The sequence below is a fragment of the Opisthocomus hoazin genome, chromosome 4 (genome assembly GCF_030867145.1).
Source record: "Opisthocomus hoazin isolate bOpiHoa1 chromosome 4, bOpiHoa1.hap1, whole genome shotgun sequence".
NCBI lineage: Eukaryota > Metazoa > Chordata > Aves > Opisthocomiformes > Opisthocomidae > Opisthocomus > Opisthocomus hoazin.
This window is the reverse complement of record NC_134417.1, coordinates 13,284,015-13,307,474: the sequence shown is the minus strand read 5'-3', so window position 1 is coordinate 13,307,474 and position 23,460 is coordinate 13,284,015. Positions and strand designations below refer to the sequence as shown.

The following is a 23,460-nucleotide window of genomic DNA, read 5'->3' as shown; positions in this document are numbered from 1 at the left end:
TCATCAACGACCTGGATGAAGAGTTAGAATGTACCCTCAGCAAGTTTGGGTGCCAAACTGGGAGGAGTGGTAGATACACCAGAAGGCTGTGCTGCCATTCAGCGTGACCTGGACAGGCTGGAAAGCTGGGCAGAGAGAAACCTGATGAGGTTCAACAAAGCCAAATGCAGGGTCCTGCACCTGGGGAGGAACAACCTCATGCACCAGTACAGGCTTGGGGTGGACCTGCTGGAGAGCAGCTCTGCGGAGAGGGACCTGGGTGTCCTAGTGGACGACAGGTTAACCATGAGCCAGCAGTGTGCCCTGGCTGCCAAGAAAGCCAATGGAATCCTGGGGTGCATCAAGAAGAGTGTGGCCAGCAGGACGAGGGAGGTTCTCCTTCCCCTCTACACTGCCCTGGTGAGGCCTCATCTAGAGTACTGTGTCCAGTTCTGGGCTCCCCAGTTCAAGAAAGATGAAGAGCTACTGGAGAGAGTCCAGCGGAGGGCTACAAGGATGATGAGGGGACTGGAACATCTCCCCTACGAGGAGAGGCTGAGGGAGCTGGGCTTGTTCAGCCTGAAGAAGAGAAGGCTGCGAGGGGACCTTATAAATGCTTACAAATATCTGAAGGGTGGGTGTCAGGAGGATGGGGCCAAGCTCTTTTCAGTGGTGCCCAGTGACAGGACAAGGGGCAATGGGCACAAACTGAGGCACAGGAAGTTCCGTCTGAACATGAGAAAGAACTTCTTCCCTCTGAGGGTGACGGAGCACTGGAACAGGCTGCCCAGGGAGGTTGTGGAGTCTCCTCTGGAGATATTCAAGACCCGCCTGGACAAGGTCCTGTGCAGCCTGCTGTATGTGACCCTGCTTCGGCAGGAGGGTTGGACTAGATGACCCACAGAGGTCCCTTCCAACCCCTACTATTCTGTGATTCTGTGATTCTATGATCTGCCTAGAGGATGAGGGAAAGGCTGTGGATGTTATCAACCTGGACTTTAGTAAGGCTGTTGACACCATTTCCCACAGCATCCTCCTGGAAAAACTAGCTGTTCATGGTTTGGATGGGTGTACCCTTTGCTGGGTAAAAAACTGGCTGAATGGCCAAGCCCAGAGAGTGGTGGTGAATGGAGTTATATCCAGTTGGTGGCAGGTCATGAGTGGTGTTCTCCAGGGCTCAGTTTTGAGGCCAGTCTTGTTTAATATCTTTATCAATGATCTGGATGAGGGGATTGAGTGCTCCCTCAGTAAGTTTGCAGATGAGAAATAGTTGGGTGGGAGTGTCGATCTGCTTGGGGGTAGGAAGGCTCTGCAGAGGGGTCCTGGACAGGCTGGATCGATGGGCCTAAAGGTCAATCATATGATGTTCAACAAGGCCAAGTGGCAGGTCCTGCACTTCGGTCACAACAACCCCATGCAACACTCCAGGCTTGGGAAAGCTGCCTGGCGGATAAGGACCTGGGGGTGTTGATCGACAGCTGGCTGAACACGAGCTAGCAGTGTGCCCAAGTGGCCAAGAAGGCCAACGCATTCTGGCTTGTATCAGGAATAGTGTGGCCAGCAAGAGTAGGGAAGTGATCATCCCCCTGTACTTGGCACTGGTGAGGCCACACCTCAAATAGTGTGTTCAATTTTGGGCCCCTCACTACAGGAAGGACATTGAGGTGCTGGAGCATGTCCAGAGAAGGGCAACGAGGCTGGTAAGGGGTCTAGAGAACAAGTCTTACGAGGAGCGGCTGAGGGAACTGGGGTTGTTTAGTCTGGAGAAGAGGAGGCTGAGAGGAGACCTTATCCGCTCTCTACAACTGCCTGAAAGGAGGTTGTAGTGAGGCAGCTGTTGGTCTCTTCTCCCAAGTAACTAGCGATGAGAGAAAATGGCCCCAACTTGTGCCAGGGGAGGTTTGGATTGGATATTAGGAAAAATTTCTTTACTGAAAGAGTTGTGAAGCATTGGAACAGGCTGCCCAGGGAGGTGGTGAAGTCACCATCCCTGGAGGTGTTAAAAAAATGTGTAGATGTGGCACTTCAAGACGTGGTTTAGAAGGCATGGTGGTGTTGGGTTGACGGTTGGATGTGATCTTAGAGGTCTTTTCCAACCTTAATGATTCTGTGATTCTATGATTCTATGAAAATATTTTGTTAGAAAAATATTGTGTTAGAAAAAAAAATCTGGAATGTAGTTGGTTTTCTAGAATCTAAAGATTAAAAATTCATTAATATGTAAATGACAATCCATTACAGTAAAAATATAGACTATGTATTTGTAGACAATAGGACGTCCATATGGATCTTAACAGTGACATTTAAAGAAACATCTCTGTAAGCCAACCCTCTGCAATATGTTATACCAGCTTCTCTGTAACCCTGGAACGTTTTATGACGGTCATTAACAAGCATTGTGTAAATGTACAATGACCCTTATAAAATCAGGCATTTTAGTTTTATATATTCATGGCTTATCTGTGTAACACTGATGTTAACTGCATATTTTGATCATCTTTAACCTGACAATATTTAGAACATACAACATGTTGCATAATAAAGTAGCTTCTTTCTTAGAAAGCTGAGCTGAAAGTGAGGGATTTAACACTTCCCTGTCTTAATTTTACATGATGTCCTGGTTCTGGTTAAAACAGAATTCTCTTTTAATGACTTTTCCTTACAGCTAAGTTCTTCTAAGCAACTGCATTTTTCTGAAGTTGGCTGCATGTCTTAAAATGTCTGCTCCAAGGCTGATAACACCTAACGTTTATAGTTCTACTGAGCTAACGGTAGGAATGGAAGGCAGAAAAAGGCCCATGTTAATAATTATTCCTATAGCAACCAAGGTCACCAATAGATCTTTTAGGTTCCACAGAGGAGGAGTCGTGAAGGGTCGTAGTTGCAGGGAGGGGCGGACAGAACAGGGGACCCGATACTGACCAACGCGGTATTCCGTGCCATACACGTCATACTCAGTTTAAAGCTGGGGGATCACGAGGGTCTCGCTCTCTAAGCCCATGACCGGCTTCTGAAGAGGATCCTGCTCCTTGTCCTGCCTGTGATCCTGATCCAGATTCCAACATGTGCATTCCTGACTCCAGTTCCTGTCTACCGCCAAGGCCAGTCTGGGACTTCCTGGTGCTGTCCGGCAGCTGCTGGTGGGACGCCAGTGCCCACGGCACCCAGCTCCGGGACACTCAGTACTGGTTTTGTGTATTTTGTTTTATTGCTCTTGTTCTTAATATTATTAGCATTATTAGCAAAGCTGTTTCAATATTCAATTTGTAAGTCTCTCTCCCTTTTCCTCCTTTTTCCCTTCCCAGGGTGGGGAGGGAGGGGGTTAATAGAGAGCATCTGCCACTCAGTTTACTGCTGCCCTGCTCTAAATGCTGACACATGACCCAACAACAAATCCACCAAAAAACGGGGCACTTTGAGATACAGCAGTATGTCTTTTTTTAAAAAATAAATTTATGGTAAACCTTATTTAACAGAAACCTTGATGAGCCTTTGTTTTAGAGTGATCGTCTGGGTCCAAAACTGCAGCTGCTTTTATGTGAAAGACCTTCAGCAGCTCTCCTGTTCTTCGTCACTGGAGGGTTGCTAATGGATTAAGGACGGTGAGTAGCTCCACAGAGCCTACGCAGAACCAGGGAAGTACAGTAAACTTGGGGCCATGCACAAAATGTGTTGGTATACAGTCAGATTTGAAATTAAAGTATTGTCTGTCCTTCCTGGGCTTTACCTTGTAAGGTTAAAATTGTTATCAAAAGAGGAGACAAATTAATAGGTGCCTCCATCCCTTGCCCCAGTTCTCACAATCACATATGTCTGCATTTTGCATCATGAAACTGTCCCTTTTTGTAAGACTCATGTTTGGGGTAGCTGTCTAGAGGCAAATGTTTTTGAAATACAAAAACAATTAAAAAGTTATAGGAAACTTTTAGAAACTTTGGACCTTTTCAGACTTAAGCAGTGTTTCCTCAAGCAGTATGAATGCACTGCACTGTCTGTATTTCTCCAAATAGTTTTGTACCGACAAGCACTAATGTAGTATCAAACATTAGAATGAACCAAAGACAAGGTAATCATTTCCTCAAATCACCTGTGTTTTCAGGAACCCTTTCCAAACTGGTGCCTCAGGGTAAGCACCAAGTAAAGGTTTAGGTTTGGGGATTTTTTCTTCCCTTGACAGATATTTCACAGAAACCAGCTGTCTTTGCTGAACATTTAGGTTACAGTGGAAACTTCTTCAGACGGGAGGAGGTGATAGTGTAAAGATTACTGGAAACCTAAGATTATTTTTTTTAGGATTGTACGTTACTGTAAATAATCATTTGATACACATATAAAAGACAACAGTCACATGGGCGAGTTTGAACTGCCATTCCTCCTTCACGCAAGAACACCAGCGTTACTTTGGTTGTAGAAGTTACCCCGCGGGAGGCATTACTACTCCGAATTCCTGGAAAACCTTCTAGAAACACCGCATCACTTAACCGCAGGAAAACACTCGACACCGCGTTCCACTGCCGTAGCAAAAGTAAGCCGCGGCGGGGCTCCTGGGCTGTGGGCCCCCCCGCCCCGCGGCTCCCGGGGCGGCTCATAGGCGGGGTTTCCCAGCGGGAAGGCGAAGCGGTGCGGGCCCCTCGCCCCGGGAAGCGAGGGCCCCGGCCCCGCCTCCCCCGGGGCGGTCCCGCGCAGCTCCCGCCCCGCAGCGCTGGGCGGTCCGGAGCCGACGGGACGGGACGGGACGGGACGGGACGGGGACGGGCGGAGGGGTCCGGCGCGGCTGGACGCGGAGTTCCGTGCGGGACGACGCCTCGCCGTTGGGAAGGGGTACTCCTTGCTGTGTCTGACTGCTCTCCCGTGTACGATTTCCTTTCTCTCGCCAGGCATCTTTTCTTTTTCTCGTCCCAGGGACGCTTAATGATTACCAGGGCCGTGCAAAGGGCGTGAGGATTGGGAGGGCTGCAGTTTCCAGCTTGGCGTTGTGCATTAAATCAGAAAACGTCTCCCTTTCGCAGCAGTTAGTTATTAAGGTGTTATAGCTTAATAACAAATAACGGTTATTAGTTATTAAGGGTGGCAAAGTAACTCACTTGCAGAGACCGGTTTAAGGAATGATCTTTCCGCTGAGGCTGTGGCAGGAGAGCCCGCGGTGGTCCTGTGCCCAGCAGCGTTAGAGATGGGCCCTCGTCTCAGCGAGGCTGGATACCCGGGTGGGGACCTGGTTTTTTGGCTCTCAGGTGTCGGGACTCCCAGGTTTCAGGAGAGATGTCTGTGTAAGAGGAGAGGGTACCTTACTGCAGCAGAACAAAATAATTTTGTGTCAACTTATAGCTCATTCCATTCCTTCCCTGAAGGCTATTTTGTTAACTTTAACAGAAAATAACCGGTTTAATTAGGTTAACAAGATTATTTTTAAGTATACTGTTTCTCCAGCAGTCAAGGTTAAAATCCAGTGGCTGAATGGTCCAACATAACGTGATGATGAAAACAAGTGCCACAAAGCTGGCTAGGGTGAACTAATGCATGCCTCACTGCTATTTGGCTTTCTAAGCCTGTTTTTTGAATCATAAACCTTCTCAGAAAGGGCCTGGCTTGGTATTTAAATGGCACCATGCATGATGTTTGTGCCTGGGGGCTGATGCTAATATGCTCTTGGCAGTGTTTTAATGAGCTGGATAAGAAACGAAACTGATTGTCACGCTGGTGTGCTGTTTGACAAAAACAGGAAGCTCTGTAGTTAACTGAATTAAGACCTTTCGAAATCAATTGCACCGTATCTACTGACAGGCATCAGGGTAAGGGAGATGTAGCTGTGTAATGCAGTTCTGAAAATGAGAAAGTGACTGAAAAGAAGCGTGGACATTCTGCCATTCCTTAAAAAGGAACAATCTAGCGATGTGATTTCCTTAAGTGCCTGGGCTTAAAAACTCCTGGAGGTGGAAAGACACTGTGCTTGGGCACCTGGATGTCTCCGAGGGTTGCTTCCCTGTCACCCATTTCAGTAACATTTAAAGCAAGTAAGGAGAAAGTGGGGCACCAGCTGGGTGTGCTGGTGCTGGATGTGCTGGTGCTGGATGAGAGGGTTTAGGCTATTGCAGCAATTGACTATTACTCCTGAGAGCAAAGGGAAGAAGTCTGGGAGCTCCTATGGATGAGGAGGAAGGCTGGCAATATGGGTTCCAGCTAGCACAACATAAAGGGACAAGGTGTGAAGAATGAGACTTCCTGATACGCATTCCTTTCTCTCGTGAGCAGTACAGCAAACGGAGTGTGGTGGTCTGCCATCAGCTTTTTCACTGGCGGCTGAACGGCCACTCTCGGCAGTGGAGGGACCATTTCGTGTGTGTGTGGCAGCCCTTTCGCCTTTCGTTTCCTCTGCGTTGCAGTGGTTGAGGTCGGAAGCCACACTGCGGGGTTCAGGAGAGGCAGCTGGCTGCTCCCAGCTGTCCCGCTCCCAGCATGCAGGTGCGGTGGGGGGACCGCAGCCCCCCCAGGGGCTGTGTTTCATTAACACAGCCGCTCTGCATGAAGCGCTCCCTGTTCCCCTTGTGCTTTCTTCCTGTCAGAAAAATCACTTCTGCTTTCCATCATGTAAAGCAGAACCTGAGTACGTCCCCTCCTCTGCAGGAGAGAGATTTATCTCTCATCTGCACTCCCTGTGAAGAGTGGACCCAGAGCTCTGAGTTACTATGAGCATCTGCCAGGAAAAGGCAAAACTTGTTGGCTTTTCCCAGCCCAGGGTCCCTCACACAGCCCTAACCCAACATAGGCCTAGGGAGTTATTTACTGTTATCTACAAGTGTGTACAAAGAAAGAAAGAATTTATCTGCATGCAAGGGCTTGAGATGATCCCTTCATCAGCCTTTCAACTGACTAGAAATGTTCTGTTCCCCAAAAGATTAACCTTAGTTTTTCTCTTGAGGTGAAGCCTGTTTGGTGCGTAGCAGGTAGGACCTACTTTGCTGATTATGTTATTCTGAAGTTCAAGGAGTCGGCATTGTGACTGAACAGCACAAGAAATTTCTCAGTCAAATTCTCCACAGAAGATCCCAAAGACTGCTTTGCTTATTGACAGGATGATGCTCTTAGTCATGTGGTTTAGTTTTAGGTAGTCCTGTGAGGAGCAGGGAGTTGGACTTGATGATCCTTATGGGTCTTTTCAAAGTTGAGATTTCCTATGATTCCTATAAGGGATGAGGTGCTGGGAGCCAGAGCCTGGTCCCCACCCTCCTCTCACCCTTCAGCACTCCAGCTGGGGGATTTTGGGGAGTGTTTGATCAGCAAATACCTCAGGCAGTCTAATAAAATCGGAAGGACCCTTATAATCGTAGCATAATTGAGATTGGAAAGGATCACCTTTGGAGGTCATTTGGTCTGTTCCTCAGCTTAAAGCCAGCCTGAATTAAAATTTAGATCAGATTACTCAGGGCCTTGTAAAATTTCTTTAAGATGTACGCGAAGATGTACAGCTGCTTCTTCTGGAACACCATGGCCAGCTCATTCACTCCAACACAACTTACTCTCAATTTATGTTGTGCGTGCAGGTTGAAGCATGTGGCCAGCGTAGCACAAGGGATTCATGCAGCTACTGTTTTGTTGAACCAAAATGAATTCAGTAATGGTCTTCTACTTGCTGAAGCACTTTCTTTTTTTTTCTTTAATTCCATGGATTTTAACTCTATTACAAAGAAATAGCATTCTCCCACTTTCGTGTTAGTGAGAGCTAAATGCAAATACCTTTACTTTTTCCTGCTACATAAGTAATGTTTCAATGATTGTTCCCTATATTTATTTTAAAACTATTACTAGAACTAGTAACACCTAGCAGCATGTGAAGATGCATTTTATTAGACTGAAATGAAAATGTAGGCTTCAAATCATTGCTTTGCATAACCCAGGCAGCTGGAACCAACACATTTCTAAGTGAGAGGTCTGTCCATCACTACTCGTTCTTGACTGAGGTTTCACCAGGTGGGAATTTCCCTGTGTATGACAACATGGCTGAACAATATATTGCGCAATATAAAGACTGACAAAAGTGAGTTTTTGTTCCTTTTGTATTTCAGAATATTCTGTTATTTCACAATCTTTATATATAAATTATTCAGATGGAAAGCAGGGCATGACTGACATTATGTTAATCGTGGTGACTGAATTGGAGGTGGTAGAAGGAGTCTAGATAAATAGCGATAGAAGAAAAGAGACAATTTTAATAAAACAAATAATCTTAACTATTCTCTTTAGCATCCTGCCTGATGAAATGGGAGTTTAACTTTGTAAAATCTTTGTTGCATTTCTAGGTATAGAGCATATCAATATTTTCTGAATACTAGATTGCACAGTAGCGTATATGTGTGGTTGTAGAGAGAAAAAAGGTTCTGGGTTAGTATAAAGCCTTTCTTTGGAATAAATAAAATTGATTCTGTCTCTACTCTCCCTTTACCAAAGGGTTCAGTTGTAATTTTGAGTATTTCACTGAAGTTCAGGTAGCTGGAATGTCTTACAGTATAGACTGATAAACTCATCTTTTGCTGGTTTAAATAACATTTTTTTATTCATCTTTAATTTATGCTATTCCTACAAGCTTATAGTTTTTTCAACATATTTTAATATGGTCATATATTAAATTTGTCACTCTATATTATTAACTGCAAGAACAAGGTTTAAATTATGTGGTTTGAATGTGTTCTTTCAGATTTTTAAATTAGATGTATAATTCTAAATTATTTCCTATTACTTTTTTTTAACTTATATTTATATGGCAACCAGAATCCGATTAAAATATGTAAAACAGGATGGTGGTTTTGTTAGTAAAGTTAGTAAAGGAGAAGAAAAAATATATTAAAAAAGGAACACTTTAAGACCAATTTATTAAACAAAGAGGATATTGTTTACGAGTTGGGAAGTGAGCTAGATGCCCTGTCATTCCAGAACCATTAAACATCCTCTTGTGACCTTCACTTTTACCCTGGGAGTGAAAAGCAAGAAGGAAACACTTTCAGTTTCAGTTTAATTGCCAGCTTTGAATGACGATCTTCATTGAACTGAACTAGTTGGAAGAACTATAACAGACAAAATATATTACTTGTTAAAATTGGACTGCATTCTTTTTAAAGAATAACTAGGTTTGTTGTTTATTTTAAAGCTTTTGATTCTATCAAATGAGGTCCTATACTATTCTTTTTTATACTTCCACTTACTGATCTCCTGGCTATTTTGGACCTCTGTCTTCAATAGAAGTTGCCGCCATTGTCTTGCTGCTCTCATTACCCCGGGGACTGAAAGGAATCTCTCTCAAGGTTGATGCTGGCATCAGTAAATGTTCTTTCTGCTTTTTTCTTAACTCCTTTTGCCAACCCTGGGAAAGTAGAAAGAAAAAGACAAGCAGTTGGCCCTTTCACTCATGACAGGCTTTCCACCCATGCTGTGGAAACCCACTTGCCGGTGCAAGCCCACCCTTTGTTATTGCGTTGAGCCAAAAATCAGATATGTGATGTTTAGTTGTACAGCTTCAGAAGTGGAATAGCATAAAGAACTGAATAGGTGGTAACATGGCATCATGGCTGCTCCAGGATTTACCCAAGCAGGTTTTGCAGTCAACATCAATACACTAAACCGGTTGCTCTGAAATTACTGCAGTGATTTGTTCATGTGAGTTGCATGATGTTTCTAAATGGCTGCACAGTGGAGTCCCGCACTGCAGTGAAGTAACTGCACATCCCAGTGCTTTCCTCTGAGTTGAGGATGATTTCATGATACTCAAAGCATGAATACAGGCATAGATAAGTCAGACTGACGTTGTGGTGGAGACATAGCCTAGAAGGAAGCTGAGATATTTAAGTTATTTTAGCTTGTATTTGTAATTCAGCTTTCCTACAGTTTAGACAGGCAAGTATCTTTTATTAATAATAAATAGAGAACTCTGAATAGCTCTTGTGTGAAATTATATATTGAAAACGCCATGAAATAAAAATGTTGTTTTTCAGAACATTTATAAGCAGATCCACAGCAATGCAAGGTGAGTAAAATGTAAACATCATTTTTCATTGATATCAAAGATAACATGGGTCCTTCTGAGGTGTTCAAGCAATATTAGCTTAGCTATTAGTTTACCTTCTAATTTTATGAAATATGTGTTAATGTTTTAAATAGAAATTATTTACATTTTAAAATTGAATCATTTACCAAACATATAGCTTACATTTTCAGATCTTGATTTCTGACCTTAAACAAAATAAACAAACAAATAATCTTGAAATTCAAGATGTTTCTGCTTACAAACTGAGCTTGGTAAATGTTTTTAAATCCGTAACCCTCTGGAGTCTGCTGGTGATGCATTAGTGTAGTCCTAACTTGAAGAAATTGGGAGAAAATGTTTTATATAGTGGAGAATAGTTCATTATAGGACATGATGGCTCATGATAGGACAAGAGGTAATGGCTTCAGGCTGAAAGAGGGTAGATTTAGATTAGATATGAGAAAGAAATTCTTTACCATGGAGGTTGTGAGGCTCTGGCACAGGTTGCCCAGAGAAGCTGTGGCAGTGTTCAAGGCCAGGTTGGACGGGACTTTGAGCAACCTGGTCTGGTGAAAGGTGTCCCTGGCCAGTGCAGGGGGGTTGGAACTGGAATGATCTTTAAGGTCCCTTACAACTCAAACTCTTCTATGATTCTATGATTACCAGTCTGTCTGTACGGGAGGGCAGCCAGTCTGTTCCCTGGCAATTCTTTGAATTAAAGCCTCCTTCTGAATACAAATGAATAAAGGCACCTCTGGTCCAGAGAGTGAACTGACCCTACTTGAGCAGGGGTTGGGCTAGGTGATCTCAAGAGGTCCCTTGCAAGCTAAATGATTCTGTGATTCTGTGACATCTTCATGACATCATATGCAATACCTGCCATTTTTTTGCACTTTAAGGATCAGAACTCCTGTAAGTTATACTGATGTTTACTATACATATTATACATAAATACAAGCTTGTTATACAGTTTTTTGCTATACAGAAAACAGCTGCTTAATTTTGTTACATGTCTACTCTGAAGAAGGAGGCCATGTTGGGGATCTTTCTCCCTAGGGCAGGAGGAAAAGAGCAATACTCAAAGCATATGTTCCATTCTTCCAGCATACAAACCTGCACCAGTACCTGGATTTTCAAATGCTAACTATGTGCCAGAAAATCAAGTCCCTCAGCAAGCACTCGGAACTTACCAAGGTGGGTTGCTTGGCTGCAGATCTGCTACACCATTAGGGAATAAGCCCGGGAAGTAGGAGATTTCACGAGGGCGACCATCTCTGATTTACTTTTCTGCTGTTAATTCTGTAGAGTTCCTGTTAATTTCTCTTTTGCTGAAAAGTCATCTTCTTTCCTTCTTGGTGCTACATGTTAGTATATGCTAAGTGGTAGAAGTTAAAAACATAGGCTGTTGCTCAGTGGTCACTGTGGGGAATTTGTTATGGAGGTGTTAGTGATGCAAAGCAGTTAATGTGTGGCAGCTTCTTGCTGATGATCAGATTTTTTGATTAACATGTTATTTCAGTATTTCACTATATTTTTCTCTAGAAATCAAGAACTGAAGAAAAAATGTGTTTTCCTCTTGCAGTTCTGCGGGTCCATGTATTCTGTTCCTGTTGCCTACTCTGTTGCTGTACTTTGCATGTGGTTATACCTTACACTTTCACTCATTTTCTTTTCTCCTTTTCTGTCTCATTTTCTGTTCCACATTCAAAATGCAGCACTCATAAATAGCTTCTCATGTGCTGGCAACTAATGGCTTTCTGAATTAACAAATCGCAATGAACGATATCTAACAATCAGGTTTAAAGCATAGGTTACAGATAAAACATAAGAAGTTTGGCCTAAGTTACTGTACTGTTCATCAGTTAAAGCTTGGGCATGTTGTGGGAAGGCAATCTGAGGTCTGCAAACACATTTAGCCTTCAGCAAGGAATGGGCACGTGCTACCTGTGCCATGAAGGTCAGGGAACATTTTAAATTTTTGATTAATTGTATGTGCACACACTTACACACGATTGCAGTAGATAGTTACGAATAGGATTTTGTTACACTGCTTCATTTTAGCAGCATTTTCAGATTTATTAATATATTTGAGATAGATCACAAGATTAGGTCGTATAATTATTAACAGCACTTAATCATCAGCCAGTTTAACAGAGTGATTCAATAGAATTTGTTACAGTCAAAATAGTGACTTAGTTAAAGATCTGAGAATGGCAAGGGGTCACCCAAAACTTACAGCAGAGTTGCACACAGAGATGAAGGTTAAATCAAATCACGTGTATGGGCACACAAATAATTCTGGATCACATTCACGCAGACAGGCAAATGGTTCTGAACCAAATTGCACACACACACAGAGGTTAACCTACGATTAAAATCTCCCTTTTTGTGAGTTTCATGGATTACTTGCTTTTATGTGCCAGCATTCATGAACAGAGGGTCAGTGAACCTCGTGACATCAGGCTTTTGGGTCCTCGTGAAACTGTTGGCGGACGATCTTTCAAGCCACACAAAATCTGCCCTGGGAGGCATCCCAGCACAGGGGGTGATGCTGGGTCACACAGCGCGTGGCGGGGAGTCCCAGAAAGCTCAATGGGTCTCACCTTTGGATCGCTGTTTATAGGATTGTGAGATGGTTGGCTTTGGTCAGTGCTCTCCATTCCAGCCACAGTTCGTGCTGAGTTGCCCTGGTAGACTCTTCAGGCAGCGGATGGCCTGGGTGAGGCCAGGGGGTACCTGGCCACCCCAGCTCCAGGCTGCTGCGCTTGGACCAAGTTAACAGCACGGCCAAGATAACAGCATGACCAAGGAGCTCTTGCTGAAGCAGGCATGGCTTATCCTGCTGTGTCGTTCAAGCAGCGGGTGGCCTAGCTGTGGCCAGGGAGTGCCCAACGCCCAAAGCACTGTACTTGTATCCAAGATAACAGCGCAATGGAGCTTATCCTGATGTCTCAGAGTGGCCCAGGTGGCTGCACCACCACAGATAGTTTGTGTGCAAAGCATGTGCTCAGAGAGAAAAAGAATTTTGTACGCCATAAGGGTGGGTCCTTCTCTGGGGTCAGTGATCCTGCCACCTGTGAGTGTTAAGCCACAGCTGTTGACATCACCTGAGGTTCTGCCCTGCTTATGGCCACAGTGTGAGCTTTCTCAGGGTACAGCCCGTCTTTTGTACTGTGTGAAGTGCTGGTGCTGAACTGATTTGGGCTAAAGATAAGTCTGTGGTCAACACCTCTTGAACTACTCGTCTTTGTACAGCTCTACAAAAATATTCTTTGTCACTTGTGCGTTGTGCTTGCTTCTGAATAAAATACAAAATTCCTCTGCATCAGATTGAAGGCCTCATCTGCCTATCAGGAAAGTATTAAATCAGGGGAAAAATATAGTTCTTGTTCTGTAACTTTCAATAGCAACTTCAGCCGCTTCAGCTACATGTCATAAAGCATCTCTGTAGCACAGGCCATGTTCCTGCAGGATGGTACCCGGTGGAGACAGGGCTCTGGGCACAGCGCGGGGCGTGGGTGGGTGGTGAACACTAAGGCAGTGCTGTGTGTGCCGTCTGGTGGGGTGCTGAGCCTTGAGACCCTAGAGTGCTCCACAAGAGCTTGTGTTTCCTATTGAGTGCTAACTGGAGAAGACTTACCTGACATTCACAAAATTCCTTCTTTGCTACACACCTCCTCCATGAAGGAGTTATTTCCTGAATTTTGAAAGGGAATCCATTAAACCAACGGGAAAGTGCAGTTTTTGGATCACAGTTACCTGCTTTGAAAACTGCAGATGAGCTTTGCTGAAAGGACATTTCCTATCACATAAGTAGAAGGTATAATTCTAGTAAAACTTTGTCTTACAATTCCTCATTTGTTCAACTGATGACTTGTAAATGCCAATACTCTTCATGTATTTTGTTATACTGTCTTCTCTACTTAGAAATAACCTTCATTTGTTTATTTCTAATTTTTTAATTGCCTGTCTTTATGTGAATACATTTTCTGCTATATTCAAGAACAGTGCATTTATTTATTTTGTTTGCTTTTGCCGGGAGGGATTAGAACACCCCAATCCAGTGTAACTTCCCTCGAGAGAGTGGTAGTATTTGTAACTGAAATATATTGTAGGTAGAAGGATCTTCATAGTTCAAAATAGAGAAGAAATTAATCTTTCGAAGATCCATGGGGCAATTCTTTTCCAACATCTAAGTTCAATAACTGCATCTTTCCTACCACACCAGCTGGCGTGGGTGTGGGGAGCTATGGCTTCCAGCCACACACCATGGGAATCCCGGCTGGACTTGCTGCTCCACCCATCCAGAATCAGCCCATCATGAAGGAGGGGACAATCTGGATGCCCATCCCTCCTCCTCTTCCCAGCTGCCCTCCCGGACTGGAATACCTCACACAGGTACCTGCACCCTTCCTCCTTCCCCAGAGAACAGGTATTCACCCGAGAAACAGCTTGCATCCATGAAAAAGCAAAGAAAAGCATCTGGTATTGTTGCAGCTGCATAGGTTGCTGTTTTGGGCTGCTAAGTGAGGCCTTTATTAATGTGGTTGATGCATGTTTGAGTGTGGAGGTGCCTGTTATGGCTCCACCACTTCACGGAGTGCTCTCCCACCAAGTGAGAGGCTAAAGGAACAGGGGGGCACAGGGCTATCATACATCCTTCCCGTTTCTGAAGCTACTGTTTTTGAGATGTAATGTGATTTGGCAAGGTGTATATAATAAATATATATAATATGGGCAACGTGTAGCACATTAGAGGTGCTTAATTTTCTGCATGATGCTTTCTTCACACCTCTTCATAATGTTGTTAGGAGAGGTGCTAGTCAGACTTCACAACACAGAGAATGCTAACAGCAAAATAAGAATTGATTCCACATTATTGAATACGTCCTTGTACTGGGAGAAAACATCAAGGCTTAACACAGATGTATTGTTGCCGGTTTTGCAAATTGCTTAAAAAATAGAAAAAAAAAAAGTACCAGTGAGGAGAGGCTGATTTTTCCTGAGTTTCACCCAGAGCTGAGCAGTAGCTGAGTTTCCGCTCTGAAATTTCTCAGTCTTCTGCTTTTTTCTGTACGGACTCCTGATGTAGGCATCTGGGATACGTGGTGTCAAAGGTTCTGTCAGGCTCTGTAGCTGAGCTACCCCGAGTCCTGAAAGGAGCGCAGACACACTAGCCCGGCGTGCTTGTCACCAGACCAGCTTGGGTACAACTGCTGCCATCTGCTCCGCTGCTCCGAAACACTGTTCTGCTAATTTGACAGAGGACAGGACAGGGGGACATCAGCTGCTTCCACAGCTTTACTGCTAGATGATCTGCCTCTAGACAATGTATTGATCCATAAAGCTGCATTCTGAAATGAAACAGCAATGCTTCTTAAAACTACATTTCTCTTAGTTACAACTTGTTAACTATTTATTCTGTTTAATTTTTCAACCACAAACAGATTGACCAGATATTAATTCATCAGCAAATTGAACTTCTTGAGAGTAAGTGAAAAGTATTTATATCAGAGAAATGTGTAAATCTAATATCCCCAAGAATGGTAAAATTTAGACTTTCTTTGATGCTGTATATTTAAGGTGGATCACCACCTTTCTCTTTCCTGCCTCTGTTATCTGTCTCAATTCCTGCAGAAGTTGTGGAGGAGAGGAAGGAGAAGATAGGAGAGCAGTGGATTTTGAGCAGGTTCTCTATCTTAAAAGATACATAGCCATGTGACTGAATAATCTTGGTAGCTAGTTACAGCTGAAGTCACATATTTCTTATGTTACTCATTCACATGATCTCTACTTGCTTCTCTTCTGCACTTAAAGATCTTCTTTTCTGTCCTTTCTTACTCCATCTGATTCCATAGTGGCATGCGGCTCTGATCCCGTTTCCAGGCAATTCTGCTGTTTTAGTGAATTGAACTGCTTTCCCTCTGCTCCCCTCATTCCATTCACTTTAAGAATGTCAAAGTCACATTATCAGTGTCTTTCAAATACAAAAATATAAAATGGACCATCCATCTCGGCTGACACCTAATGCCGCTGCATTTTCTTTCCATAATGCTTCAAAGAGTACTTTCATTTGTTAGAGAAGTTAATCAAACTTTCTGTCCTGGCTCTGGTTTTCTGTTTGTGCTGCTTTGAATCTTGACTGCAAGGCCTTTTACGTGGCCTTCTCATTCTGAAAGTATTTGTGCTCTCTAGAGCCCTTTTCTTGCTTCACCCTCCAGTTCATAAGTTGCTTTAATTCTCACCCCTTCAGCTCTTCCCTGGGAATCTTCCATGCTGTGTTGTTTGTAATTGTGGTGCTTGCTCTGGCAGTAGGTGTCCATATCTGGTGGAAGGGGACTGATGGACATCTCCGTGCTCTTTCTGCTTTGCCGTGTTCATGGTGGCTTCTCCTCTTTGAACTTCTCTGTCAGGCTGCTCTGCTCAAGGGTCCTTCCCCACTGCTTCTCTTTGCCAGTAGTTGCCTCCGGCAGACTTTGAGCAAGGCCTGCCTTCCCAAAGGGTAGCTTTAGAGTTAGCATGGTGACTTTCCTGGCCAGATGCACCTCAGAGATTTAACAGTGCTGTTCCTGTTTTTCAGTTTTGACTGGCTTTGAAACAAACAACAAATATGAAATCAAGAATTCTCTGGGGCAAAGGGTGTACTTCGCAGCAGAGGACACTGACTGCTGTACCAGGAATTGCTGTGGGCCATCACGACCCTTCACCCTCCGCATTATAGACAACCTGGGCCACGAGGTGATAACACTGCAGAGACCCCTCCGGTGTTCTTCGTGCTGCTTTCCCTGCTGCTTGCAGGAAGTGAGTTGCTCTCTCTTGCCATCTTCCTTCACGTGGGACGTGGTCCACCGGTGCAGTTTTAAGATGGGGTTGTCTTGAATCAGGAGGCGAGGTGAAACAAGTCGGGTTTTTGTTTGTAAGTGGTGGGGAGAGAGATCTGTGGAATTTGTGCATGGGGTCCTTGGTCTGGGAAGAAGCAAGTGTAATGCAACACTTAGATTCACCCTGGCCACTTCTGGTTACGGTAATGAAAAATTTGATTCAACATCATGTCAGGGAACTTGTGGCTAGTGTTGAAATCTGCGCTGGAGACGGGCTTACAATGTAAGAGTTAGGCAATGGCTTCCGTAAAATAACAGCTAGAGCTTTCAGTTTGCTGTGAAAGCTACAGTGAAATTCAACGCATGAGATGATGAGCTTTTTTAATATTAAAATAATTATGGGTGATGCAACTTCTGAAACCTCAAATCTGAGCCTACTGAGAGCTCTTGCTGAGAGACTGGTAGTAGCTGCATCCTGTAATGTCTTTGCTGAATGCTTTCAGGATGCTCACAGCCTTTCTTTCTCTAGGCTTTGATCTTTGTACTGTGGATGCATAGCTTGTGTGCTCCACAGCCTCAGGAGTATCTCATTGTTTTCAGTGAAGGCAAAAGTTGCAAATGAGGTCTGCAATTTGTGTGCAGCTTTCAGGAAACATTCACAGAAAATCCCAGGGAGCTTCATGCATTGGAAAGCCAGATTGTTGTGGAAAAATAAGACGTGTTTGGTTTGCATGCTAGTGTGGGTTTTGTCTAGCAAGCGTAGCAAAGCATGAACATTCATGTGGAGGCTTTCTTTTTCATGTGAAGCTGGAAGTTCAGGCACCTCCAGGAACACCAGTTGGTTACGTTGTCCAGAACTGGCATGCCTGCCTGCCAAAATTCACCATTCAAAATGAGAAGAGAATGGATATACTGAAAATTGATGGCCCGTGTGTTGTCTGCAGCTGTTGTGAGGACATTAATTTTGAGGTATGCAATGCTAAAAATTGTTTGTATGTGTCTTCTTTTTGATAGTAGTTTGTTGCTCGACTTATTATATGTCAACTGAACTGTAATATATATTAAGTAATTAATACATAATTTTTAATGCTAGTATAATCAACTCACTTCTCTAGATACCTGGATTGCTCTAGATAATCCAGACAAACTTCCAGAAATGATGTGTTAAAGCCAGTCATCAGTGATCAGTGAGACTGATTCCCTGTGTCTGCACACAAATCTCTTAATCGAAATATTTAGCAGCAAAATATTTTTGAATCTTTTATATTAGGCCTTAACAAAAAAATGTTATTCTTAGTTGTATTGAGTATTTATTAAAATGACTTCCTACAACCACTCATTTAATAATTTAATAATCATTCAATGACCAAATAAATCAAGATATTTTAGCTCTAAAATATAGATTTGAATGACAGAAGTGTTACAGCTTTCACTTAAAAATAGTAATGATTAGTGCATCATTATTTTTGTACACATTAAGTAGTAGATACACTAGTCTACCATTTAATATTAAAATGCAATATTGCAAATAGTTGCTAACGCAAATTTAGTATGATTTTATTTTGGGGGCTAGTCTTACACATGACCCTGAAGACTGGATCTAACTTAAGGGAACATAATGTTGGCAAAGGGCTAATCTCTGCTTTGGAGCAGAAGAACGTAATTTGTTTAATTTTCACTTGAGTAATGTGAAACTAGCACATTACTCAAGTGAGTAAAAGCAGGGGAAACTAATTCACTCTCTTGGCTAAAAGACAGCACTTCCAGCAGAGTGTGTGTGCACGCATGTGGTAGCTGTCTTCCAACACCATTAAAGCGTTGAACTCTGCAGTCAGATTTAGAATGAAGTTCATGTCTGTGCTACTTAAGACTAACCTTCTGGTAGTCAGGGTTGCCTTTTGGTACAAAGAGTTGCATTCAATGACTGCATTAATTCAGATAATTCAATCTGAAGCTTTCAAATGGAGCTATCATGAAAAGGATTTTGGAATATTATGAATGACAGTTTTGATGTTGATTTTTAAATTTGACATTAAACTAGGTGAAGTCTGTGGACAACACTGCTACTGTTGGGAGGATTTCTAAGCAGTGGTCTGGGATTGTGAAAGAAGCCTTCACAGATGCAGATAACTTTGGAATCACGTTCCCCATGGACCTCGACGTAAAAATGAAAGCTGTCATGATTGGTGCTTGCTTCCTTATCGTAAGTCTGTGTACCGTGCCGCTCAGCCGGAATAGGGGAAAGTGATCTTTTTAATTCTCTGTGCAGCACTGAGAGTCATAACAATGACCAAGAGGCTTGACTAAAAACAAAGCTTTACTTGGAATGGTAGTGGAATTACAAAAAATGGTAACTTTGGAACTTCATAACATTACTTTTAGCGCAGTGGGGTTGGAAACGGATATTGACTTGGCAAAAGGTTTCAACAACACAGTGTCTGCTTGCACAAAACCGCAGAATATAGCAGGTTGACAGACTTATAACAACATCACTTATGACAACATTACCCTTATGTGCTGAGAAAGCCAGAGGTAGAGCAAGAGAATAAATAAGAGAAAAGATATCACCACCCTTGGATCCAGCGGTGGTCTCTGCTGGTGGTCAGAGTCCTCCAGTGGTGGGCGTGCACCTGGTGGTCAGGGTCTTCTGGTGGTGGGCGCATACAGCAAGGGGCTGGCCCCGTCTCCTTTTATACCCTTTGGGTGCCCGTCTCATAGCTTCACGAAAGTTCTCAAAAATGAGCCAGTGGGCATGGAGGGGAGGGAGTCTTGGTGGTCTCACATTGCTCCCCCAAAGGCAAGTGCTCAACTTTCTTGCCTACATGACATAGGTAGGTTTTGCAAGCTGACACCCTACCTCTGTAGGATTTCACTTGGTCTTCCACACTTCCTTACCAAGATGAGGAAGTTCCCAAAGCACAATGCCCAATTTAGAAGTTTGATTAATTCGAGGGTCTTTTGTCAATTTCTCAAGATGGATGCTTGAGACAATTGCCCACTCCGGCCTGGGGATGTTTGTGACAACTGCACACCCCAGCGTGGGGCTGTACAGTCTGTCATTCGCTAATACTCAAGTATGAACTGAATTCTTAATTTCAGTGTTCAAATTGTGCTGGTAAAGGATTTGACTCTGAGCTCCTTGAAGTGGGTGACAGCTTGTTGTGAACTTGCTGTGTGTAAAACTACCACAGAGGGCAATAAAGAATTATTTCAGAAAATAAGCTTATTCTAGACTACATGAAGTGCTGACTATATTTAAGGAGAGCTTCATGTGTGATGGGACTGAGAAACCCTGTAAAGGGAAGACTCCTTACAGACACATTAGCAGAGGAAAGCTTGTTTATGTGGACAGTGAGACGAGAAAAGTGCACACCAGGAATACCCGAGAGACCCATCCAAAGCTAGAGCAGCCTGCTGAGCTGGTGAGCTGGGCAGCTGAATGCTGCAGCCAGTTCCTCCCAACTCTCCTTGGAAGTTTGTGAGCACGATTAAATGCTCTCAGGGGAGTCATTTCCAATGGGAGGGACTTCTGTGGAGGCAGAGCACACCTAACTTGATACAGTGCTTTTCAGCTGCACTCTGACTCTGCTATGTCAAATACTGCAGTGCAGCTCACTTTGAAAACAGTGTGCAACACGCTCATGTTTCCACTTACCTGTGCAATTCAGCATCAGGTACCATTTCAAAACGTGCACTGCTTCTGTGCTGGCAGGGCTGTAGAGCAGGACGAAAGGGGCTTGTGAAGCACCTTAAGTTTGTTTGGAAAGTTCTTACCAGCCTCTAACAGCCCTGTGCACGAACCAGGCTTTCCTTAGCTGTGTGTGTTCATTTGCTACCATGTGCACGAATTGCAGCATTAGTGAGCACCAGCAACCCAGGACTCCAGACACAGAAAATGGGGTGCCCTGGTGAAAAGTAAAGATAGTCACCATTGTGATGGATTCCACTCTGAGGTAAAATGGAAGGGACTGAGTCAGTCAAACAAAGCCAGGGCAGGAATCCTGAGTAAAGGAAGCATAGCTTTGGCTAGTGATAATTTAAAGTTTCCATGTAGGTCTTTCACCACCTCTTTCTCTCTCTGTGCATGTCCTGTTCTGAGAGACCCAGGTGACGGGGGGATGGAGAGAGTTGCCCCTAACTTCTTCGCATCATTTGAGGTTTCTAAGAGGAAGGTGCTTTGAGTACCTTGCAAAACAACCAGGAGATCTCTGAACTAAGAACTGCATTTAAGAAGTATTTGTTTTGTTTGCTTTCTGTTTCCTTCTTAGGACTTCATGTTTTTTGAGCATGCTGGTGATAAACAACAGCGAACAGGAGTTTGGCAATGAAATCTAGAACTTTTGTATAGAAGGAAGAAGAACATAAATTTCCCAACTTTCCAGTGGATTTCAGAGCTCCAGGAAGAATGTGAGAACTGTATATCTTGTGCTTGTGGTAATATTTCTATAAACAAAAAGCTTTATGGTCTTTTTTTTTTTCTTTTTTGTAATCTGAGGAAATGATTTCTAGTATCCAAATAAGAACTCTTTGTCTGCACAGATCAATATTGTAATTTATAGAAATACATAGCAATGTTTTTTTCCAAGAAATTTTGAATTGTAAAATAACTACTTATAATTACTGTAATTGCTAAAAAGGAGGACTACTTCTATGTTCAATATTAATATAAGCAGTAAGCCTAATAAAGAGACCTTGATCTTTTCCTGTATATCCTTCTTTGGTAGTTTTGCCTCGGTGTTCACATTCTGTTGTTTCCAACTTCTTATCAAATATATATGTTCAAAACAAAGTAATCTAAGTGAACAGAACTATCAGAAATCACTGTAAAAATTCTATTAATCTAGTGATAAATCTTCTTATTGGTATTTTGAAAATATTTTGTGCTTTATTGACCAGCTATTAAGGAGATACCAGAAATTCAGTCTTGCTAAAATCTGCTAAAAGTTTCTGATTGCTTCAGTTAGGAATGGAAGAAACATATAAAGAAAAATAAGTAATACACTTGGGACCAGACCTGTCACATGCTTAAGCCCATCAGTATTGTTTTTCCTGCAAGGGGTGACACACAGGTTCAGTTCTGCCTGTAGTTGTGAAGTCCCAGGCTCAAGCATGTTCAATAGCTGCGCTTTCAACGGAGAGCAGAGTTACTCAAATATTCCAAAACCATTTTTTTTGAGATATTTGAAAATAGCTGTTTAATTCTATGGCACGTCCTGCATAAAATTTAAATTTACTTTTTCCTTTAGATTGAGGTCTGTTTGTGGCAGTTTGATGAATGGATGGAGCAATATTTTGCAAGTAGGCAAAACAGTGATACCTTTGCCTATGCTAAACAGCATCTTCCATCATAAATTCACCCCTTGACAATAAATTGTGGAGTGTATGCAAATTTAAGTAAGCTATTAGGACCTTGGGCTAATAGGACATAATCAGGAGACTTTATTTAATTCCTCCAAGTAATTAAAAATTTTATCTTCAAACGTTGTGCTTAGGTATTCCCCACAAGTCCTGGAAGCACCAATGTTCCAAAAACCTTGCATACAGAGTTACGTAGAAGATTCACATACATCTCAGTAGAGCAATAAGAGAAGTGTGAGCATGCAAACAGTCAAGAATGGTCAACTTCACATCAAGATGTGTAGGAAAAAAATGTTGCAACTCTTGTATCATAAGCGGAATTGCCATTGGAAGCAGTAACAATTCTGTAAAGTGCAGTCAAAGCAAAGGTATCTTTGCTTACAAACAGGCTTCTCAAATACAGTGAAACCCAACAATGAAGTTGTGCAAGTTGTGCTGCTGTCATTTAGATTTTTTGATTTTGTGCTGCTTGAGTCTAGTGGTCAAATTGCTGCAGCTTATTTCTTTACCATGTATTTAGTGAAATTAGTAAAAAAGGTGAAGAACTAGATAGCCCAAGGGAAATCAGCATGTGAATCCAGCTACGTAGTAAGGTGTAAGAAGTTCAAGCTAAGCCTCTTAGATTTGCCTGAATTGTGGTAAGAACAGGAAAGAAGTTCCACAACCTCAGATCGTAAAAGGACAGAGAGAGCATTGGATTAGGGGAACTTCCCATCAGCTGGGTGACTGGATAGCTCTGATACTGGTTCCACAGCTCATAAACTTTTGTCTTGTGAAATGGCTCGCAGTCTCTTGTAAAGCTAAAAATATTACATGAGAAGTCCTAACTAAAGCTATCAAGGTGTAACTCTTTAGTTAACCAAACCATTATCTTATCACCTTTGTAATCTCTTTCACTTTTTCCTAATGATATTTAATTGAAAAGTGCTTATTCCTTAGATTTTTCAAGAACTTCTGGAGATAGCTGTATTTACTTGCTCATTTCAGAAACTGTGCTAAATCCAGAATAAATCATTCTTTGAGCTGTCTGTCTTCATTTTGAAAGAACCCATAACAGCATCCACATTTAATAAATCACCAGACTCTAGAACTCTCCACTCTTCATCCATCAGACTATAAGCAATACAATGATTTATCCCCCTGTCTATAAATCCAGGCTTTGGAAAGCATTAGAAGACTTTCAGCATGCTGCCTGTTGTTCAATACCATCTCGGTTAGATAGAGCTGTTACATAAAACCTTTAGAGAGTGAGATTTTCAGATGGATTTCTCTAGTTCTGTTAATGACCTT

General features: G+C 42.8%; 1 protein-coding gene across 6 annotated transcripts; it reads left to right on the top strand.

Moving 5' to 3' along the window:
- The first annotated feature begins 4,717 nt into the window (after positions 1–4,717).
- LOC104338760 (phospholipid scramblase 1) lies at positions 4,718–23,181 on the top strand. Of its 6 annotated transcripts, none has more exons than XM_075418020.1 (10): positions 4,718–4,800; positions 7,872–8,011; positions 9,960–9,991; positions 11,096–11,185; positions 14,220–14,389; positions 15,439–15,481; positions 16,572–16,792; positions 17,620–17,781; positions 18,854–19,015; positions 21,081–23,181. In XM_075418020.1, the coding sequence occupies exons 3-10, from the start codon at positions 9,985–9,987 to the stop codon at positions 21,138–21,140; spliced, it is 915 nt and encodes a 304-aa protein (XP_075274135.1). In that variant the 5' UTR covers positions 4,718–4,800; positions 7,872–8,011; positions 9,960–9,984; the 3' UTR covers positions 21,141–23,181. The 6 variants fall into 6 exon arrangements, with proteins under 6 accessions (XP_075274135.1, XP_075274133.1, XP_075274137.1 ...); XM_075418018.1 differs by having other exon boundaries at positions 4,746–4,832; XM_075418019.1 differs by having other exon boundaries at positions 4,759–4,832; positions 7,876–8,011.
- The last annotated feature ends 279 nt before the right edge of the window (positions 23,182–23,460 follow it).

Excerpts from the sequence above, each read along its gene's own strand:
- LOC104338760 (XM_009944829.2), top strand. The coding sequence starts at position 9,946 with ATGTTGTTTTTCAGAACATTTATAAGCAGATCCACAGCAATGCAAG. Across the intron at positions 9,992-11,095 it reads CAGATCCACAGCAATGCAAG|CATACAAACCTGCACCAGTA; the intron begins GTGAGTAAAATG and ends CCATTCTTCCAG. Across the intron at positions 11,186-14,219 it reads AGCACTCGGAACTTACCAAG|CTGGCGTGGGTGTGGGGAGC; the intron begins GTGGGTTGCTTG and ends CTACCACACCAG.